The sequence below is a fragment of the Haliotis cracherodii genome, unplaced genomic scaffold (genome assembly GCF_022045235.1).
Source record: "Haliotis cracherodii isolate W230 unplaced genomic scaffold, xgHalCrac1.p SCAF_3, whole genome shotgun sequence".
NCBI lineage: Eukaryota > Metazoa > Mollusca > Gastropoda > Lepetellida > Haliotidae > Haliotis > Haliotis cracherodii.
The window spans coordinates 50,531,440-50,554,761 of NW_027266286.1; the positions used below are offsets into that span (position 1 = coordinate 50,531,440).

At 37.1% G+C, this 23,322-nt stretch overlaps 1 protein-coding gene across 4 annotated transcripts in view; it reads left to right on the forward strand.

The window, feature by feature from the left end:
• The window catches only part of LOC139473545 (SH3 and multiple ankyrin repeat domains protein 3-like), a 129,010-nt gene that overhangs the window by 72,925 nt on the left and 32,763 nt on the right, over nt 1–23,322 (forward strand). Inside the window, exons 10-15 of one of the 4 annotated variants that reach the window (XM_071256184.1) lie at nt 221–365; nt 1,328–1,591; nt 2,392–2,433; nt 4,083–4,223; nt 6,278–6,379; nt 7,427–7,511. In XM_071256184.1, coding sequence (XP_071112285.1) covers nt 221–365; nt 1,328–1,591; nt 2,392–2,433; nt 4,083–4,223; nt 6,278–6,379; nt 7,427–7,511 — 779 coding nt within the window. Of the gene's footprint in view, nt 1–220; nt 366–1,327; nt 1,592–2,391; nt 2,434–4,082; nt 4,224–6,277; nt 6,380–7,426; nt 7,512–19,064; nt 20,754–23,322 lie in introns of those variants that run through there. The other 3 variants (XM_071256185.1, XM_071256186.1, XM_071256187.1) reach the window with 3 other exon arrangements.

Here is a 23,322-nt window from a genome sequence, read left to right on the forward strand (position 1 = left end):
AAACACAATTGGGATACGATGACATGCATCACAAAGTCAGTGAGCCTGACCACCTGATCCCACAAGCCGTCTCTAACGACAAGCATGCTGGGCCACCTGTGATCAGGTGTAGATGAGGTTGTAACTATTGTGTGTTTCTTGTGTGACTTCTCACAGTTGGTGATGGTTTCCCAGACAAATACACTGTCTAGTGTCTGATAATAAACCTCCATTGTTGCAGGAATCGTGTGCACGGGTGTTGCTGTTCCGGGGCTGCAGCAAGGAGATCCTCAACTACAACAACCAGACAGCATTCCAGATTGCCATCATTGCCAACAACATTGACCTTGCCGAGATCATCAAGAATAATAAACCAGAGGATGCTGGTGTGTTTTGTACCAAACATTATTTGACTCCCCCTTAAGATCATGTTGTTTATTGCCCAAATAACTAATCACACTGCCCTTACGCTCTATGTATATGTATTACAGCATCATGTATCTTTATTCAAGACAATGCTACATGCATGAAAGCAAGGCTTTATTTTTTGTCTTTTTTTAAAGGCTGCTTTGTCATCTGATATGATTTTGTGTTCACTGCATAACTTGAACTGTTATGTGTTCCTTTAATGACATACTTGATAACATTTTGACATCAATCTATTCTGAGATAAACCAATGAAGCTGAGAATCATAGACTAAAGTCAAATTTGGACAGATATGCCATGATATATCAAATAAAAAGTAAATTATTGTTGTGTAATGCATATTGCAAATGTGAATGGGAGAAGCACCACATTGGTTGTTAAGCTATGGTGTCACTGCTTTGTGACCTCATTGCGTGATGTAAAAAATGGAATGTTACTACATGTTAGAAATTGAGGAAAATACATAGATTCAAAACTTTTTACCCCTTTCCCTGCAAATTAGCCCCTAAACCTATAACATTTTTTCCTTTGGATGTATTTTTATCAATATGTAGTTAAAATATCATAATGAAATATATACTATTGATCCTACTTTTTGGAAAAGTGTTAACACGATGAGTGTTTTCCCTATGTGCCTCCATAGGGAAGTATGAATTTATAGCAGTAGTTGTTTACAATTGCAGCTGGTGTAATAAAATGCACATTGACCCACTTCTTTTTTCTATTGGAAAGTTAGATTAAATCATATTGTAGAAAAGAATACCTTTTTCAGAAATGGTTAAATACACCTTGTACTGACCATCAAACATCCTTATAACATGAATAGTTTGTCTTTCAATTCAGAAGTTTCTATGAATCTTAGTAACAGCTTGATGTTATTGCTGCCATTCAAAATTGCCTCATCAACATTACTGTTTGCAGTACCATTTCGTGAAGTGCCCAAATACAGTGATAGGAGGAAAGGCTCCACCATGACCCCAAGTATGCGAGCCATACATCGAAGTCGGAGTGACCCACGTCTCAACATCAGTGTCATTGAAGAACAAATGATGAGACAGGGAATGTCCAATCACAGCTTGACACATATGACAGACACCTACTCCAACGGCTCATACCCTCCGTCTCGGGAATACAACTCGGACTCGCCACGATCTCTCAGCGTCTCCAGCACTGGTTCAGGGCCAGGTGGGTACCAGCCTCTTAGTAGACAGTTTTCTAGAAGTGTGTTGCTCCAGCTTCGTCCTTCCACTTTGATGTCTCTTTGTGTTGAGTGTTGTGTGTCATGCCACTGCAGAATAGTTTGCTCTTTTTGGTTTGTGCATGAACTTGCAAAGTAAACTGAAGATTATGAGTAAAATGGTCAAAACATTCATAAATAATAAGTTCATTCCAATACATCAGATGCAATTGATGAAGATGACAACTAAATACATGTTCATGTTTAGGCTATAGTGAGAGCTATGCTAATTGATCATGTAGCTGTTGGCTGTGCTTTTTGTATTAATTGAATTACTCTGTCCAAAATGGCTTCACCTTATGGTAAATAGGTTAAGAACACTTAAAATGATCCTAGCAATCCTTTACTGTTAATTATACAGAATGTAACATGTTAACTAAGTAAGGAGTTTTGTGCATATCATTAAATATCTAAGTACCACAGAAAAATTCACAAATCATACCTGATAAAGTTCAAGCAATAACAATACCATATACCCACCAACAATAAACAACACTTGATGTCAGTCTCAGCCTCTATACAATAACCCTGTGAAAGATCAATGCCCCTCAGTATCCCAGTCAGCCAGTAATACTATGTACCACAGTCAAGCTGAAGGGAATCCAATTTCATTAAGCTTTTCTGTATATTAGCTATGGTATACCGTGGCCTCCACTGATGACATTTGATATTGTTAGTTGTGCAGTTACCATGCTTCCAAGCCTTACTTTGTGCTAGCTTTGAACAAATATGCCTTATCCCACTCTAGCTTGGCATAGGAAGAAACAGCTGAGATTTTACAAGTATTCTGGTAAGATGTACTCATGTAGTCTTAGAGATGTGTATACCCTGGTGGAGTTTGATTAAGGTTATGATTAGGAAGTTCTTTCGTATTGTGTACTGCAACATGGCTAGGTTTACATGGGCTTGTAGGGATGTTGGTGGTATGTGTTTGGTGTCTGTTTTGTGGAAGGTATTTTACTTGCTTGTCACTTTCAGAGGATTCTAATGAAAATTATATTTTACGCAGACTTTTACACTGGTTGTAATAACTGCAAACGCCATAAATTTAAGAATGGCAGTCCAATGCCAATGCATATCTTTGATCAAAATAATAAAGATATCTTGTCAAAATTTTGAACTTAAATGTTAAACTGGAAGGCTAGCCATATCTTGGAAAAGGTTAGTTTTGGTCTTATCAAATTTGCATAAGACAGTTTTAGAAAAATTCTCTATGCACTATTGTGACCTTTGAAAGATTTTTGTGCAGTGGTAGAGCTTTGTTAACTTTATGATATTTGTTTAATCTCAAGTTAAGTCTTGAAGTTATCCTCTTCTCTCCTTGGTAGTCTATGTGTCAGCCTTTCCTGCTTTAACAGGTACCAGACACTGCCACAGGCATTTATACCATACTGACAAAATTATATACTCAGTCATACTTACTGATCGTCTCACAACTTCAGAATCTACTGCTTGATTAAGAAGTCTGTGCTGTAACGCTAATGACAATATGTCAGTATCTATCTAGAGTAAGTGAATGTGTTGTCAGCAATATTCCAGCTATAAGATGGCAGAATGTAATTAATTTATTCTGGGCAAGGCAAACCAGTGGTTGACAGCATGAGCAACTAAGCATAATGTATGGGTACAATGAAAAGCAATCAGCCAGGTCACACACTGTATATGTTTGATCCTCATTAGTTGTATGTTATGACAACCATGGGGTGCTGGGGATCTATTGTTCCATGGCAGTCTCACAGGTTAACAACATTAGAGGATCACATAGCTTAGAATGTGTTGACTTTGAGTTATTAAAGGATAGCTGTTATTGTTGTGCTTAGAAAATAACAAGAGCACAACCATTCAACCATTCAACCATTATGTCTTGTTCAAAACTGTAGTTTTGTGACGATCACCTACGTGATATTATCCTTCATTGATAATCAGTCATGTCTTCATATCAAATCATGTTACTAGAAATCTAATACTCATTATAACCATATGTATAATACTGCCAGATTTTCATCCTGACTCATTTTTAGTATTGATGTCAATACCACAACTGATAAATATTAACCTTATTTTCTAATTTGTGATATTGCTAAATGATTAAAGAATTCAGAAGATATGTAGCTGGCTCTTATCGTCAGAGCCTTTGTGGAGCCCATTAATCTAGTCAGCTGAAATTTCATTCAGCATTTGTCTGAATTAAGTGTGTTTCCAAATATATTATCATTTATCTCTTAATATGAATAGTTTGTTCTGTAAAGCACCAAAAAAGGTTTAAAGAAATGTCTGTTTTGTTTGTTTTATTGTGATGAATTCAATCAGTCAGTCTAATGCATGGATGAAAAACTAGCAAGTCATTTTCATTGCTTTAAGCTTGTCTATAGTTTTGGAGTTTGCTCTGTTGATTCAGCTTTATAGATTTTATGTAGCTTCAACCACCTCCTTCTGCAGGTGTCATACCATCATCTCAGTATGAATACGAAAGAACACGTCTCTATCCGGCTATCCCAAGTCGCTTTGTCGTCTGTGTAAAAAAATACCAACCAATACACACAGCAGAGCTGAAGCTTAGGAGGGGAGATATTATACAAGGTCTATCAGGGCTTTGTTTTATGCATGATCAACATTTTATGCACCTTCTTACTTTCTTGATTCTCTAATTCACATTACCCTAATCTTTTTCAAGTTAGAGCATGTACATAACTAACATTTGCAGTTAAAGAAATATTCACTCAGAGAGGATTATGGTCTTATTCGATTTCATCTGTTCAAACTCTTCCTGACCTTTTTGAGGTCACTGTAAACTGAAGCAATAATTCTAGGTCTGCACTCTCATGGGCCCACTGGCTGTGTAACACCATGTGAAAAACATGATGTGGCACTGTTTAGTAATATTGCCTTTCTAATGAAACTAATGCCATGTTCTAATTGCTCTTCTAGCAAGCCATTCAAAAGTACTATCAGATTCAGTCATTAGTTTTCATAGTGTGTGTGGCAAATTGACTTCACCACAGCTCATCCTAGAATTAGTGCTGAATGTAATCTCTTTTCCTATGCTATTATTATTTATTTAAAGAGGTACTTTTAGATTGAGCAATTGAATTTGAATTTATAAAAAATTCATAATCCTCTTACATGTGTTCTTTGGAAACTCACTGACCTGATCAAAACTAACAGAGATGTTTGTTCCATGTTCCAAGTCCATGTTCAATGTGTTCAGTTAAAAGGACCTTCCTTGCAATACACACATTCCTCCTCATTTATCTCATTTAAGTCGTTCTTTATCTTTTGTTTTATATGCCAGATTATTGTAGAGACCATTTGTTATAAAGACAGACATTTTGTGTATCCTTAGATGCTTACTTAAACAACCAGAGGCTGTACTATGTTTGCAAGATTAATTCAATGAGGAGCCTGTGTTAATCATGATGTTACAATGATAAGGAATATGATCTTCCCTTTCAGATGTTAGTAGTCTGTAATATCTATCTCTTTTTCAGATCTCTTTTGATAATATTTACTTGCTATAATCTCTCATGCAGTAGCCATATGGTATCAAAAGATGTTTGTTTAAAAATTGAACAGCAATACTTGTAAGCAGTAGTATTATGCTGTAGGATCAATTACATTTGGCTGTCATGTAGCAGCTCTGTCAAATATCTTTCAGTTTACCCTATAATAAATAATCTTAAACTTCATTAGTGAAAGAGTTTATTCTTTGTATATGTATGGACTATCACTAGTTTACTCGTCCAACGAAAAAATAACTGGAATCTGGCTTATTGGTTAGATATAGAACTAGTCTACTGATTGAATTCCAATTTAGGATCATTTACAGTGGAGTTGCCTCCCTTTTGATGTTTTGGACTGGAATCATCATCTTTGTTCTGAAGCTGCTTACTGCCTGAGAGATTACAGTAAACATTTCCTCTCCATCCTGCTTGCATGACAGCAGTGTAATCTACATGTAGACTGACCTAAACTAATCTGAGATTAACATCACCATGATAAATGATATAACTCATGTTTACACTTTGTATTTTATGTTATATTGAGTTTGATTATTTGAGTTTATTTAGTTTCGTATCCATGGCATTGTTGAAGGTTTGTATGTTGAAAAGGAGAAAGACAGGAAACATTATATCCCTTCGGACTAAAGTTTGTAAAGTTGGGTTCACTTTTCAAGATTTTTAACACCACAAGCTTTATTAAAATGAAAATAAAACTTCAGCTGATATTTTTGGTTTTCTTTCTACCCCTATGTTTCTTAATTGGTGGGCATGATGTCATTAACATTGTTATGGGCCTTTTATTTCTTAATTGTTACAACACCTACCATTTAATGCTTTTGTTTTGGGTAATTTGTAAAAAATCCTGAACTTAGTGAACCCATTGAGAAAGCAGTTCATGACTAAAGCCATTATAATAGATGTGGTATGTCATGGTCACAACAATATACAACTTATCATATTTCGTTGATTACATTCCACATGCAGCAGTTAGTTTCATTTTCTAACACTATTCAAACTAAAATTAAGATAATACATTACAAGTTAATATTAGCATAATATCATTGATGCATATCAGTGTAAATGTACTGTAGCTAAGCATGAATGTGGTTGATAATGATGAGCTTTATGTTTCAGTGTTAAGTGTTGGGGATCAGGGATATTATGAAGGCCGAACTGATGGGGGAAGAGAGGGATGGTTCCCGGGGACCAATGTGAAGGACATCACTTTACGTAGAGGTATGATACAATATGTTTTTGAATAATAACCTTAAGTTCACATGCTAGATTTCAAGCTTCATATTAATAATGTCTAGAGATGTGGCCAGTTATTGCCAAATTGTAAATCAAGGCCCTGTTTCCCACAAACCGATCATGGCACTTTGGCTATCGTAGTTTCTATACATTAGGCTTAAAAAAATAAAATTGGTTCTCAGGCAATGGTTTTTGAAAATATAGTGCGGGCGATGTATTTTTTTTTGGGTGGGTGGGGGATGTTCAAACTAGTATGTAACAAATAAACAATTGTGTACAATCAACCTGGGAAAGGGCCTCGCTACATAAGTCTATTCCTTTAGTATGAGTAAAATACTGGAATACAGTATAGGACTACTGTTGGACTTTTTTGTGTCTTTTTGGGGGGTATAAAATGGAAATAACAATGAAACGTGAACTTGATGATGATGCAGGGGGTGCTTGAGAACCAAGACAATTATTTGTTTTAGCCATAACACAGACTTTATGAGGTGTAGTCCTTCGATCACTTTGTGAAACAAGGTCAGATGTCTGTACAGTTGTAGAGTGTGTTATTACCAACATAGCTTATTACACAGAGCTAGGTTCATCTTCAGACATCTACATGTAAAGCTATACACCTTATACAATGTGCACTTTATCGTATCATTTACTCCATTCATGATCTAAATATGCCACCTTTTAGTTTTGCCTTATATCACATTACTTGTGACATTTTTATGACCAACTGCTTGAATGAGATGCAGGTGAAGGAAGTAATGTAAAATCTCATTGATGCAAAATATGTTTTGACTCTCATTATACTCAATGGTCCAGTGATAATTTCCAATCTAGGTCTATGTTGCAATTAGTGCCTATTTAAACTGAGCTAAAATTGTAAAGAAGCTGACATTAGTTTCACAAAATATTAATAAAAGAAAGAGTAGAAGTGTTTCACATTTTTTATGAGAAATCATTTTCAAAGTTTGGATTCAATATGTTTTCAAGTACATGGTACATGTTTGTCAAAACCACTTATATATAAACTTGCAGCTGGTTCAATGGGTGACCTACTTGGTGGTGATACCGTTACTCTCAACAGAAACACACTGGCGGCCCTCATCAACGCAGATGATCCGTAAGTACATAGTAATCTCTCTTGAATCATCTTTCAGTGACTAGTCATGTTTAAAACTAGTTGTATTTATGTTTTTTGTATTGTTCTCATTCAACAATGATGCCTTTTTCTGAATGCTGATGATTCAAACACAGAATTGCCTTTTTCCTTATTCAAAATCTTGGCAGGCTTGTTCAAGCACACAAACACATGTTCATTTGTGAATTGCAGGAATGAATTCATGAGATCTCAAGACAAACAATAAAACTATGCATCTAGTAAGAAAATATGGTAATACTTATCATTTCCTTCACTTATAGTTTGGGTACTGTCCAGAGTCGAATTTATGAAAGTACTTGAGTAAACAATGTCTTTTTAATGTCTTATGTTTGAAAACAACAGATTGAAAAACAGCAATTTTTCAGTACTCACATTTGTGCAGATATGAACTTTATAACACAATTGGTGTTTAAAGTGTGTCTGCTGTATTAAAAGTGTTCATTTTGTCCCCTGGGAAGTATAACCATGGTTGACCTGTATGTCGCTCTGAGGGTCACTTAACCTGGCTATGTTGTGTGCGCCTTGGGTGAGAACTCACTGTGAGCAACTCAAGCTTTTACACTTTCCTGATCATCAAGTATTCTGATTATTCTTTCTATCAGTTACTTGCCAGAAGGCTGATGGATGATTTTGCTTTTTAGTGGGTTAAGCTTAGCCTCATGTGATCTTCTGGAGATGTTTTGAAATTGTGTTAATGCCTCGTTGATGCCAGATCATGAGATATGAGCCAAGGTCAAGGCAATGGAAGACATTAATGATATCAATCAGTGAATGTCTCAACAATCTACATGTCCCCAAAAGACTGATAAGAATACAGTCAGGTAGAACATATACTTAATGTACTGTCTACTGTTTAAGATTGCCAACCAACAGTTTGATAACACACCTCATGAGTATATCAGGTATATTGTTTCATTTAATTACAACACTGCAGGTTATGGTTGTTTAGAATATTCAATCTGGTGTACATTTATTCCTGTTGATGCAGAACTTCTGCAATGTTTATTTTGAATTGTTTTGAAATTGGGGCTGATCAGTTGCCATAGTTACATGCCTGCAGACACTTCAGTGTACTGTCAAACAAGATATGACAGTACATGTCAACCTGCAGTAGTTCACAGTCGTGACTAACATGCTGGGTCCTGTACACTCTCTGAAGCAGTGAAGATAAGATTTCAGATTCTTGGACCTCACAATAGTCATTTAATCTTGAGGATTTTTTTTGTTTCTTTATTTATGTGAATTTACAGAAGTACTGAATAGAATTTTTTGCATTAGAAATAAACAACTTGGGGGTGCAACAGGTTGCAGGACGTTGAATAATACAAGAAGAACTCTGTTGCTTCTACATGCATTGAAACATGATACTTTGTAAACAGTTGTTGAAGAAATTGACTATGAGGTTCTGATCTATTGAGTCACTGTACAAATGCAATAATCTTGAGCGTGACATTAAACCCCATTTCACCTCACCTTACCTCTGATCTATTGAAAGCAAATGATATTTATTTTTGAAGGTTTAGAACAGCTGCTTAGTGCAACTTGGTTTACCTTCAAGATGACAGTTCTACCCTACCATCCTTTCTCTTCTTATCTCCCTGACAGTGATATCAATCCCTACCCCAACTCCCTGTTGAAGTTGAAGTGCCACACCACTGGGCAACAATTTGTGGAATGTGTAATAATCTGTCTTCAGTTGACTTGTGTGTGTAGATTTGTTTGTGGGTCAACGTGTTGTGACCTCTAATCATTAACACTGTAATCAACACTGCTTGTATTATAGTTGTGGTATGCTCTTCTGGTTGCTATAGTCTTCTCTGATAATTATTACTAGCATGCATGAAAACAACAGATATGAACAGTGATGGTAATGTTGATATGAAGGATTAGTAGGTTCCCTGTTTCCTGTTCTCAGTAGGAGTGCTGAAGAACTTATGTAACATCTATCACACCTAGATAACTGCCATATTGGTTATATAATGTAAGCACAAGTTGACATGCAGAGCAGGTATTTTAAGGTGAAGGACCACGCAGGTTGTGGCTCATTGGTTTACTAGGATTGCAGAATTTCATTTTTGGAGCAACTTGATAAAGTGCTATGGAAGTTATGTTAAGTTTTGGAAAGATGGGCAAAGGGCATTTTCAGTCTTGTGAAATGCCAAGTATATATATGTGCAAGTTTATGACCTACGTACTTTACATGCTGCTACTGACAAATACACTTTTGTCAGTTATTTCTCCAATTCATTTTAATAATAAGAACTACATCCTGAAACACCTAACATTGGCCTTTTTTCACACAATTTTATCATACCTATGTACCTCTTGCTGGTGTAAGCCCCAAAACTACAAGTGTTAAAATCATAAATTACTTGATGTTCATCAATTGGACATGTCTAGTAATAACACAATCACAACAATGTTCAAAGTAATAAGTAACATTAAAAAACTGATTGATATCATTTGTCCTTATTATATCGATGTATATCGGGAAACCTTCAAAATGTTTAAATATCTACTAGATATATAGATACCTTACCAACTTTTGTTCGAGCAATAATACATGTACCACCATATATTTAGTTTTTTTCTGTGCCCCTGTGGGCATTCTGGGTGAGAATTAGTTCCTGTGAACCTATGTTGGTGAAGAAGTGAATAAGTAGATCGATAATCAGGCTTAGTGACTTGGTTGATCCATCTCTTCATAATCCGACCGTTTGGATCTGTGCTTTTAATATCAGTCACTGGATTGTCTGGCCCAGACTTTATTATTAATAGGCAGCCATCATTTAGTTGGAATATTGGTGAGTGTGGAATTTAACTACAAACACACACACTCTTAACATGTTATTTATGTCTTATACATTGTATAAATAACAGATATTTGAGATACTAGACCTGAAAGGAAGGTGTGGGAATATATGCGTATGAGTTTAATAGCTACAGAAAGAAGCAGCATTTAGATAAGTAGAGGGATCAACTGTCAGACTGACACCCTAGAAATGTTGAATACATGTATTTACTGTATCTGTATTGCAAACACTATGAGTAAGTGTGTGGCCAGCTACCTCTGTGGTTCGTGTAAGGAGGGAGGTATGTGTGTATCATTGAGAGGAGGATAGAGGTGATGACTGGAGATGCTGGGCTGTACCTGATAACACTGGAGGGTGGAGACAGGCTAGATTAAATTACTATGCTGCCATACATGGAAAGATTTTGGCCTAATAACATGGCCTTATTTATCAATTAGACATAATGTAGAAATGGTTTGGGTTAGTATTTTATGCTGTCACCTTTAATGAATATTGTAGGATGATAGGGTAGTAACTGTTTGACACATTTCTGACACATTAACACGCTAATGCATGCCCATGAATGTACTCTTAACCTTAACCAAAGCAATTTTAAAAGGAAAATAGCATTCAGTCTATACAGTGGTACAATTCTTGAAACCTAATCTTGGTGTGGTGGATTAGACTAATTGTGTTTGCTTGTCAAAGGTTTGATACATGAGTACAGTGTTTGAAACCCATGCTTGGTGTCCCTACTGAAAGGTAGCATGAAACCATTATTTACTCATTGATACGCCTTTTAGCATGATTGAAATTCAAAATGACTGAAGCAGTGTAAATTTCAGTTGATTCACTTGGATACAGACTCAAGTGATGTAGTGCTACATGTGCTGCTGTGTCCAGGAGGTAGACACAAGATGGAAGACTCATATATCAACTGTCACACTTCACCTGGTCAGAGGGTCACACCACTGGTCAGACCACATGGAACTTTGGGAGGACCATGTACATATGTTTGGGATCTCAGATGATGCATATGGGACTAGGCGATAGTTATCAATCTTAGTTTGGTCAGAAATTCTGAACCTGTTTAGCAGGAGTCAATACTTCAACTGTTAGACTTCAATTAAATTGGGGGATGAGAGGAAGGACATATAACGTTTAAATCCAAAACCATTTTAATGAGAATAGGTGAAAATCTGACATTGTGTTCCCCAAATACATTGGTCATATTACCCTGTTACCATTGAGAAGACAACAAATCTCCATGCTGTACATGTGTTAATAGTGCCAGCTTTATAGAAATATGTCAAACTTAAGATTTTCAGTTATACAGAAGGAATGAAAGACGTGTGCTCATTTCTTATACACTATAGATTGTTGAAACTCCCTTGAGTATGAAAGAATAATATTACCCTCACTAGTACATTGTATATGTAGGTTATGGACTGTGTAAAAGAAATAAGGTTGGTCAAGTGTCCACTTGACACAGAGTGATTGCAACACAGGGACACCTGCCCAGTACAGGCGGACAGACTGTGCCAGCTCTGTGTACATGGCTGTGATAGATGAGAAACATCTTGGGTGTCCCATCTCTACCTAAAAACATCATACTCAGGCACCATTAAAAGGCTTTTTATGCTTCTTGATGCTTGATACATTTGTCTTATTTTATGATTTGGGTCATAGACAGTCCAGTCCATTCTGACTATACTGACTCACAAACATTGTAGCACTATTGCTTTCTTTATCAGGTATGAGGGCTTTGGGAAGCATAAAGGTTGCAATCATCTCTGGGAGTCCTTGTATACTGCTCAATAGTTCTCATGCGTATACCGGTTATTGGGGGAAAAGCTGTTTCCATCCCTCATAATATAATGGCAGTACACTACTTAATTGGATAGCTTTAACAGTTTCCTGAAGGACTGTCAAATGTGATGTTGAACTTTGTGTGTTCACTTCACCTCCCAACCCTGTTTATATCTTCTCCTGGAGATATGTGAACACAGGTGTGGAAAACTATAACCTTGTATATTGTGTTTGGATCATGGTATGTGCATTATACATTCTGAGCATCTAAACATTAGAAGAACACTTTACATCTTTCAATAAATCTCCTTATTGTTTGTTGCACCACATGACATTCCTGTCAGTAAATGATTAACAATACAGTTATTCATAATTGGAAGTTTATGAAAGTTCTTGTGCAAAGTATAACACCTACTGAATTTGCTAGGCTGACAGGTGAAAGTAGTCAAACATTTGCTTATGATTGGGAAGAAAATGTAAAGAGATTTGTGAAAGTATGGATATGAATATTTGGGTTCAGTTATAAATACCAGATTATGCTCCATTCTTGAGTCCTGGGTTTGCTGTATGTTTACTAGAGAGACAACATCTTGTTTGGCTGACGCAGCTGTCTGTAATGGATGTCTAGTTTACATACTGCAGGACACTAGCATTCATTTACATGACCTCATACCATCTAAAGGAAAACAAATATACCAGTTGTGTATTGTACCTGCATATTGACATAGATTGTTTTGTAAGTGGAGTGAGAATGGTATGGATGGATTGTCATGCTGATGTGGATGTACTGAGTATTGTGTTTTATGTAGCTTGATTCAAGTAGTCGAATGGAGTAAATGGGAAAGCTGGAACAAGTTTTGAATAGAACTAGTGAATTACATAGATGGATAAAATTTATTGAGGTGGATGGATAAGATGACATGAGATGGATGGAATGGAGTATGAGGATAAAAAATGTAAAATGGGAATGTGAAGCTTATTAACATCGGGAAGTGAAATTTATAAAATGGGAGAGTGAAATTTATAAAATGGGAAAATGAAACATATGAAATATATGGAGAAATGAGATCAATAAGGAATGACAGAATGAATATATGACAATAGGATATATCAAGTGGTATCAACAGGTTCATATCCATGAAATGAATGTTGCAATGCATCCTTTTTGACAGCTGTTAAGTGCATCATGACCAAATTTGTATCTATCAAATCACAAATTAAATGATACCAATTGAACTTTTGTCCAAAATAATTAATTTTGAAAACAATGTGAAAGTATCCTTTCTTTATGCTGCAGCACGCCTGTGTAGCACTGGTGTTTGTCTAGAGAAGGATGGTGTGCTAGCAGGTAAATAGCATAGTCCATGTAGTGTGTACCAAGCATAGGGGGAGGGGGACGTGGGGGGTCAGGTCTCTCTGCAATCAAGTCAAGTTGTTCACCTGTCACTATGATTGGAATGCTTTTGATTTGAGGACTTGTTGCCATGGCAACTTGTAGTGATAATCTGAGAAAAGAAGGGATCTTTGTCAAACATGATAAAATAATGTTATTGAAGAATGCTGTATGGAGAATGGAGATTCAATATTTGTAACAATGATTGGATTTGGGTGTAGTTGCGATTAGGTTTTTGTTGATATAGAGTTGAAGCGTGAGGGCAGGAAGAGAGAAGGTCGGTCACGTATATACCTCATAACTCCCTGCTGTGACCAGAATATATCAATGCTAATATTGTGAGAAATGTCTCCAGCATTGTGATGAACCTGACTGCTGTGACTACATGAAGAGGACCTGTTGTTCCTAGTTCTCAATATTATACAAACCATTTATCTCCTTGGTGATAACCAGGTACTTACTCTCATCTCAAAAATTTATAAAGCTCTGAATTAGTTTCCAGTTATGACTTTTGTAGCCTGTGATTCTCATGAAGTTTCTTAGATGCTTAAGGTGAATGTTGATGAATATGAGTTAGGATTTGTGATTTCCACTTGCCTGGGAACTTCACCTCACATCATTATCTCACTTCACTCTTCATCATAGTTAGAGCACAGTTAAAAGGCTTTGATCCAATAGGTGTTTGTCATTTGGGTCACATGCAGTGCAATTATATCTTGAGAGTCTATACCAACAAATACATTTTATACAACAGTCCACTCAAGATGCTTGTATGTTGAGATTTACACAAACACCTTGGACTTAGGTTAGTGGGCTGTGTGGAAAGTGCTGCTGTATCACTGTATACACCTATATACTTTTCATTCAACAAATTACTGTCTCTTGTCCACTTATCTATTTCATAAATTTTGTTTTTAAACTTATGAAATTTGAATGTAATTTTTGCAGACACTACAAACTCAGACCCCTACAAATTGTCTGCCCAGTCTGTATCGCAGTCCCAAGGCATGAGTTGTTCACAATGTCCTTTCATCTTCTATAATCATGCCTTATGATATTATTTCACAAGACCAGTTTGGTTCAGATTCAATATCCCCTGATGTCATAAAGGCATGAGCTCATATGTTCGGCAAGCTGTTCATTAAAACATATGACTCATGAGTGTCTGTGAAAATGTTCTGTCATCACAGATGTTTTATCCTGAGTTGAGCACTAGTCCCTGCACAACAAGTGTTTATCTACACCACCGCTTCAGTAGCAACACACCTAATTGGGCTGTTAAATGAGTTAGTACCTACTTTTAATAAACAGTGAGTGGAACCAGCCCAATTTGTGGGAGATTGTGGGTGTCACGCATCATGCTAACCCCGACAACCAACCAGAGAGTAACATCAAAAGAAGGTCACTTCATGTTGACGAGGTGTATTTGACAAGAGCCTTCTCTGTGCTGCCTGATTTCTGGTGTTTGTGGAGGATCTGCGTTAATTTGGCGCCATGCTATGTCCAGTATCTATCTACTCCTTGTAGCTGGGTGGGCCATCCTCCTCAACCTCCTTACAGTATAAATGTCAGCTGGAAACATTGTGGTAGAGTTCAGGACTTCTGTCAGAGATCAAACCTGTTTGTTGGCTGTAGCCTGATTAATTTTAAATAAATATTAGTTCAGTGGTCTTTTATTCAAGAATGTCAGAAAAATCAACAGTACCAGATATAATAAATTTTAAGATAAGTTCAAACTTAATTCAGTTTTTTTTTATACACTTAACACCTACATGTGGTTGCTGACCCTGTTGTTTACATAAATTGAATAAGTACAATACTTTCTGTAATAGAGTCCTATCAATTAATTGTCTTCCTGGCTGGAAAGTCTGAACCAAATGAATATTCAACAGCAGCAGTAGAAATTTCTAAATGTTTGAAATGGTGTCATAAGTGACTCTGATAACCTTCTGTGACCAATCGCCCAATGTTTTCAGTCGTATATGTTCTTCCTCATTGCATATCCAGCATTGTTAAATCTGTACACATTATCAAACATGTTAGTTAATTCCAAACTAATGAAACACAGCAGCATTTAAAGGGTCAGTTCAAATTTCCAGACAGTGTTTCTTATCCAGCTTCATCCATGCCCTTTGTCTTCCAGTTGTTTTTGGCCCAACCTCCTTACCTCACCTGAATAAAACTGACTTTGGCCATCTCCAACCCAATTTCCGTTGAGTGCTGTCCCAAGCTGTTGGCCAGCATCTGTCTGTGTTTGTGATGAAACTCATAAAAAGTGATGTCACAATGATCACAATACTGATCAAAGCTGCCTGAAACCCAGACTCACTTACTCATGAATGAATATATAAATAAATAACCTTGCCTTGTCTGGTGTGAAGTGTGGAAAAAGTGTATTTTGTGATTTGGCAATTTTCAGTATTTTCATAATTTTCTCAAAAGCGTATGCCTTACTGATGGACATGAGGTACATCAGGTGCAATGCTGAAATTGTTCTGTTGATCAGTGCCCATCACCTCATTATAACAGGTGGTGGGAGTGAGTGTTGTTAGGGTTTGTAGATCCCCCAGACCGTAAGCAAACTGACCATACCACCACCAAACAGTGATGTTGTCCCAAACACTGCAGCAGCACACTGTAACCCTCTTGACCAGTCTGCTGACACAAGCTGCCCTGGACTGGGCTGTTGAAAACTTGGTACTTGTGGTAGGTCATTGCCACCAGTTGGGATATGTCAAATGTCAGTCTTACCATTCTCATAAACTGTAAGAACAGTGATAAGTATATATGGATAACAATAGCAGTCACATTAACAACAAATGATAATGATAATAACAATTCATGATAAAAATACCTTTTTTGAACATTTTTTTTATCAAACTCATGTCACTAACAAAAATGATACAAACATCAAGTTAATCCACCCAGTTTAACAAATTCATTCCCTTCCCTCTCAACATTAGTTCAATTTCCCTTCATTTCCTGTCATACTTCTGCGATGATTGTGTTGATTATTTGTCCACACTGGTCAATACAGCATGTATGGTGCTGGTCCAGACTGTGATCAGCCGAGTGTTGATATTGATGGTACAGCGTTGGAATGTAAGCACTAAGCAAGCAATTTTTTCTTGTATTACTCAACCAGTGCCATGCACTGTCCACGACGTTGTCACTCATCCGTATACATTACTGACATGGCTGTGCTATTGATTACTTACATTTATCCCCTAATGAACGTCTATTTAGTATGGTGTGTTAGGCATTGAACGACATGTCCATTCGATTTAGGCTTTGGACTTTATCCACAGAGACAAGATTGTCAGAACTTAAGCATTTTTTTAAGCAATATATGTTGTTTTAGACTATGTCAGTATTGATGGTAAATCCTGTACATGAGCAAGCCGGTGCCTAGCCAACAGTCTTTATTACAGTTAAATCCTGTTAATAAACAAATCTTGACCTGAACTTGCCCAAGTGGTTGATGTTGTGTATCATACAGTATTACAGGATGCATTTTGTAGCCATCCCATTTTAGTCACCTCTTACAAGCATGAGGTATTGCAATGTCTTCTTCCTCTTGAATTGGCTTGTTTCCATGTTGAAGACGCATGTATGATGTAACAGTGTAGTTGTGAGCATGTTTAATGGGTGGTGGTTTCACTCATGTACACAGCTCTGGGGTAGGCTAGTGGTTAAAGCGAGCCGGGTTCAATTACCCACATGGGTGCAATGTGTGAAGCCCATTTTCTGGTGTCCCTTGCCTTGATATTGCTGGAATGTCACTCACTCACTCACTCATGTTACACACAACTCGTTCATGTGCCTTCTTCCCTGGCATGACAGCAAAGGTTTTAAAAGTGACATTAAATTCTACATTCACTATATATGTTGTAGATTACAATGATCATTTACTTGGTGATGATATCTGAAAATGTCATATCAAGATTATGAGGAATAACATGTTTGAAACAATAAAGACCATAAGTACACAAGTAAAGTCAGGCATGAGCTGACCTTATGGAAAAAGTTGAACAATTTGGATAAACAGATTACAGATGATATTTCAGAAGATATCAGTTTTGTAAATCTATTAACTGACAGAATAAGTTACCCATCTCATCTATCATTTGGCTGTATTTACATATTCAGTTTCTGTCTTGGGAAAAATAGGTTATTTTGAAGTTCAGATTTTATTGTATCCTGTATGGGGAAGCACTATCAGATGCTTTATTGAATGATTAGAAATATTGAATAGTGAGAAATATTATAAATAATTCAGTATTTTCTTGTAACCATATACTGTTTGAAGTTATTGATAAATAATGTATGTGGAGAGTAGTAAATATTAGCCTTACACAATCGTTTGTGAGATAATTGTTGCAATGGATACAGCCATTTTATCAATAATAAACAACATGGTAAGGTAATGATTCACATTGTATATGTTTACGTGGAGATCCCATTGATCCACCTTCATGAGGTCATTTCGTTCTTTAAACTTTGTGACAATTGAAAAGAGTCACATTTTACTTGAATCATGATAGTGAACTGATGTATCATGGGATAAATTCAACCAAACCCAGGCCCTATGTTGCTTCACGTCTGTGTTGTTGGCGTTCTTGTGTCTTAATATTGATTTGGGCTAGCCCCAGCCAAGGAATACCTTTATATGTTACTATAAATAGTTGAGTGAATCACCGTGCATGATCATAAGCTATCAGTGAGCATGCTTGACATACTTACTGGCTGGAAAGAGGTGTGTTGTGTGTTTACCATGGCAGTCCAACTCAACATCACAGACAATTAAAGTGCAAATTGATACAATTCTTACACCTTGACCATGTTCAGGAATACGTTTTCTCTTTGTCTATAATCCTTGAATGAAAAAAATGCCACAATCTGTTTCTACCTTCATGACCATGAATAGGAGTGAATTTCTGCAGATTACCCAGTACACATACCTTGCACTGCCTTTCAAGGTGATCACAGGTGTATGTAAATTATTATCATATGATATAATATTTTCCCATTTTGAACTTTGCACATCAAGTACATTTTGTTCTGATTCATCTAAATGTCACATATCAACCATTCTGATGAATGTATTTGGGAATAATTAAATTAACAGTTTTCTACGTTTGAAAGAACAGGTATTAATTTATCCTTCAGAATGTCAAGCTATTATGAATAGTAAAAAGGATTAAATGCTGTGTCAGCAGGTGTTCATAAAAATATATAAAGAGTCTTGTGTAATATCCTGAAATGAAGGCGACCTGGATTTAGGCGTGATCATGAAGTGTTTTGTTGAGAATGAATCCGACTGTGTCACCGACTAGCAACGCTCTCATTGTGGAAGCCCGTCCCAGCCATGTGTGTCCCTTGATGAGTAATGTCAATATCACGATCAAACGTCCCACACAATGTAAGCTTTTCAGCATTCCCCAAATAAAATATATGCAGGAAATTCAGGGAGAATCTCTCATTATAATACAAGTCGTTAACCCATACGTGTGTGTTTTGTTGAGGACAGCGGGATTTACCTGGGTAGAAGTAACATCTGCTGGCAACTGCTTGCTAGTTATTGGTGTCATAGGGAAACTAGTGTATTGATTAATCAGGAATTCTGCTGCTGGAGAAACTGTGTTGTGGGAGACAGACATTGTCACATTTAGATGGACTACTGAGACGAAGAACAAAGAGAGTTGTGTTTAAGGTACTGCTTAAACCTTCTGTTTTGTGTGGAGATTATAGCAACCTGCTTTGTGGGATTAATGGCACAGGCTTATCACCTACTATGACCCAACGGGCAATTAAGAAGCTGCACACAATGGGTGAGGAGAAACAAGTGAGTTTGTCTCAGGACAGCAACAAATCAAATGGTCTGTTTCCAGTCAGCAAGTATATGGCTTTGCCCGATGGAGTGAAACACGAGGTGGGAGCCCCAGGCAGTGGTGACACCTCATTTCACCTGGCCACTCTACCACGACACAGGTACAGGCATCAGAGCCAGACCGGCCTCCAGCCAGTTAAAGCTATACACTCACTGGAGAATGGTGTGGTGGACGGGGCACACAAGTCAGTGAATGATCTGCATCCCAACCCTAGGGCTGCAGTGTATATTACGCCAAGTCCACGGGACAACACAGAGGCTGACAGCCTTCACAGACCAGGTCGCCACAGACACAGGGTAAATACACCAGCATCTATAGCAGGAGCAAGGGTTGGGGCATCCTCAACCCGCCTTAGTGTGCCCACAGAAGCCTGGTCTGAAGGGGGCTCACTCGGTCGACTTTATCAAAAGCGGGCACAGTCCACGCCCCCTCAGGTGTTTCAAAGAACTGATAAATCAGTGAACGGAGTTGTACCTGGTCAGCACTCCCCAGTCCAGAGTCACACAGTCATACACAACAGTGTACATGGCCGGCTATCTCCACACGCTGTTTATGACTCCACACAGACAAACATCACCTCAAGAGGGGCAGTGGTTTGGCCTGTAAGGAGTTCTGGCATAGAGAGGATTCCAGCAGCAGGTGAAACAGGTCGTGAGGTGGCCTCTGCCGCACTCATTCCGGCCACACTTTATAACAGTCTCCCTGTAAGGACTAAACTAAACAGTGGATCAGGACACTCACATTCCCATATTCGGAATACCAAGGATACTGGTACTTTTGTGACTTCTGAAACTAACAGTGATATTATCATGATGGGGAATTACTACGACCCTCAGGAGTTATATGGGACACAGAATCGGACTTCAAACCTGTTGAAGTCCAAAGCTAAATTCTCAAGTATGCCATCATTGTTCGGTTCGAGGGACTTGGATAAAAAGGCCATGAAAAGAGAAAAGAAAAGAATAAAAGAGGAAGAAAAACGATTCAAAAAGGAAGAAAAAAGGCGGAGAAAAATGGAAAAGAAATATGCTACTGTGAACCCAAACATGATGCCTCGGAATTGGAATTATGTGCAAAAACCTATTGAGGATGTGTATATGAGACCTAAGCTTCGACTGAGGGCAGTACCTATAGATTTTGAGGATGGTCCCTCGAGCCGACCCCCAACAGTTCCGCCTCCCCCACCCCCAAACATTGGACTACGGAGGAAATATTTACATTCCAGTGCACCTGATTTGCTGCGGTTAGAACAAGTATATGGATCTTTATCAAGGGAAAAAAAGATATATGCAACTGCTAAGCCAGTTTATCAACAAAGGTGGGTCCTGGTGCATTGATAGAAAATTATCAACCTATTTTCCCTGAACATTCATTCTTCATTTATATTAATTGTCATTAATTACAATAATGTTTTCATATAAACTTAATCATGCTTACATTATATACAGAGGTTTATTTCACTCAAACATAACCTTTTTTCATCACCAAAAAACCCTAAACATTATTCATGATATGGCTCACTCTCCATAATCTTTGATTGTTTACCTCAAAACGTGTGTCATTTTTGGACATGAATGTTATTCAGCAATTCATCAGATTCACTCTTTGGTAACCCACCTACATTCCTGTGGTTTCTGACAATAACATGGGCTGGGTATTGTGATGTTTACTTCAGTGAGTCACAGTTATATACACTATATCTCCATCTCAGGAGATTAGTCAGTGAAGGCTAGCTCAGTACTCCATGATAAACTCTGTTTATTCCATTTCAATATACCCACTACATTAGGGTACTATACAACTGTGGATTATGTGGACTTGTTGGTGTGGAGATTAGCTAGTCAGTTAGGGAGGGATTGGGGATTGTGTGGAGGGAGAGATTGTGTGAGGTATATTTTGTAGGGATAATTTGTCAGCTATACATTATTGTTGTATGTTGGTATAAACTGTTCCATGTCACTATATTTCACCATAACAGTGATTTTCAATTTACAGATAATACATGATTGGCATTCTAAATGAATTGGCCACATGATCAGCGAGGCATAACATGATTTGTAGATTGTTGATATGTCAGTACCGTAGTAGATTGTGTTTCTCTTTGTAGTATTGATTGTCGTTGATGGCTTCTAACATCATTGGGTTTGATCAGTTTGAAATATAGATATACTCAACTGATCTTTGTGTTTGGGGAATTATGGGTCACCATGGAAATAACAAAGACTTGAATTGGAATTTACAAGCTCATCCAAAGTATTGTACTATTGTATTTTTCTTGTGGTTTTGTCAGAAGTTAATAATTCATGGTCACATAATCAATAAGTTGTTAGCACTCTTTATGCTGTCAATAAACAGTTTCACTGTTTTTACCTCCGGTCATCACCTTGATATTGGGAGATGAATGTTGTCAGATACAAACTGACTGAAGTCAAGTCAGTAAACCTTTATCCAATATTGTTTTGACTTTATATTGACAGTATGACCTGTACTTTATTGTGTCAGTATGTGAGTATTGTCAGCCCACAGAGTGTACGTGGAACAGCCTGCAGCTATCACATATTATGAGGCAACAGATGGGGATTTATTCCCTGCGTGTAGTAACAGTACTATACATCAATAACATATGTTCTCACCTTCACACATTCACTGGCTTGTCATATACAAATACCTACTTACATATTCATAAACATGCTGCAAGTATATATTGTATTGATTTCTTCCAATTGATGGAAACTTATTCAAAGATTCTTTTGAAATTGGATTTATTTATGTTAGCTAAATAGTATCTTCAGTGATGGATAATGCAGAGTCTTGCCAAAATCAACGAAATGATACAGTTTTAGAATTGTGTGTCTGTTATGATAACTTCTATATAATAACTAATTTTTTATATCTGCTATTCATGTTTACAATGTATTATGAACCACTACTTGAAGAATGACGGGGCATTGATCATTTTCGGCTAACAGATATAGCTGTCTGAAATATGCTGCATCAATATAATATATTTTAACTTTATCATTTTGATAAATGACTGAAAGAAAAATTCAAACAGTTAGTTAAAGGTATTTCATTTTCTGAATTTGGTTGAAGTTTAGAGTTTATGTGAATACTTTTCTGTTCTTCAAAGTTTGACAACAAGAGTGTGCAGGTATGGGGTAGTGCTTTATTCAGAACAAAAAGTCTAGTCTGAAATGTCACTGCAGTGTATGTACGGGAGATGTGGTATACCCGAGACCTTCTGTGTATATGCCACACTGTAGTGTAGAGACGGATAAGGTTAGCAGGCTCGGTGTGTGTGCCCAGGTGCTGATCACAGTGCTGGTGGTGGAGGAGACTTAACATGCTTCCAGACAGATTCTCCAGACAGCCCATACACAACAGACCTCGTTACCTTCCAAAACTGGGCAGATTTGGGTAGGAATCTGCTTGACAAATATTTATATGAAAACTTCAGTCATTTTCTCAATGTGTTGCTGCTGTTGGATGTAGGATATCATTAAGATTCTTGTTTTTCTGACTCTCCATGTTACAAAAAATATATATCTGTTGTTTTAGATACGTTTGATTGGTTTGGAGAGCAAGTATTACTTTTATCCAAAGCAATCATTGTTCAGGATTACATACAGTCAGTGAAATAAATACATTTATATGATATTGGTTTTTAGCTCCTGTCTTATGTGTACTAAAATTGTATGACATAAAAACAAGAGCTATTTGGTATTTCCACCTGAATGAAATCATAAATTCTTTAAGTGCATTATAGGAGTTTATTCGATCTTGATACTGGTTGAAAATAAGCCTTCTACTGAAGTGTGGTTCTTGATGTTTCAAAGGCACAAATATTTTGCTTGAGGGTGAAGTCTGTATTGGAATAATGATTGAGA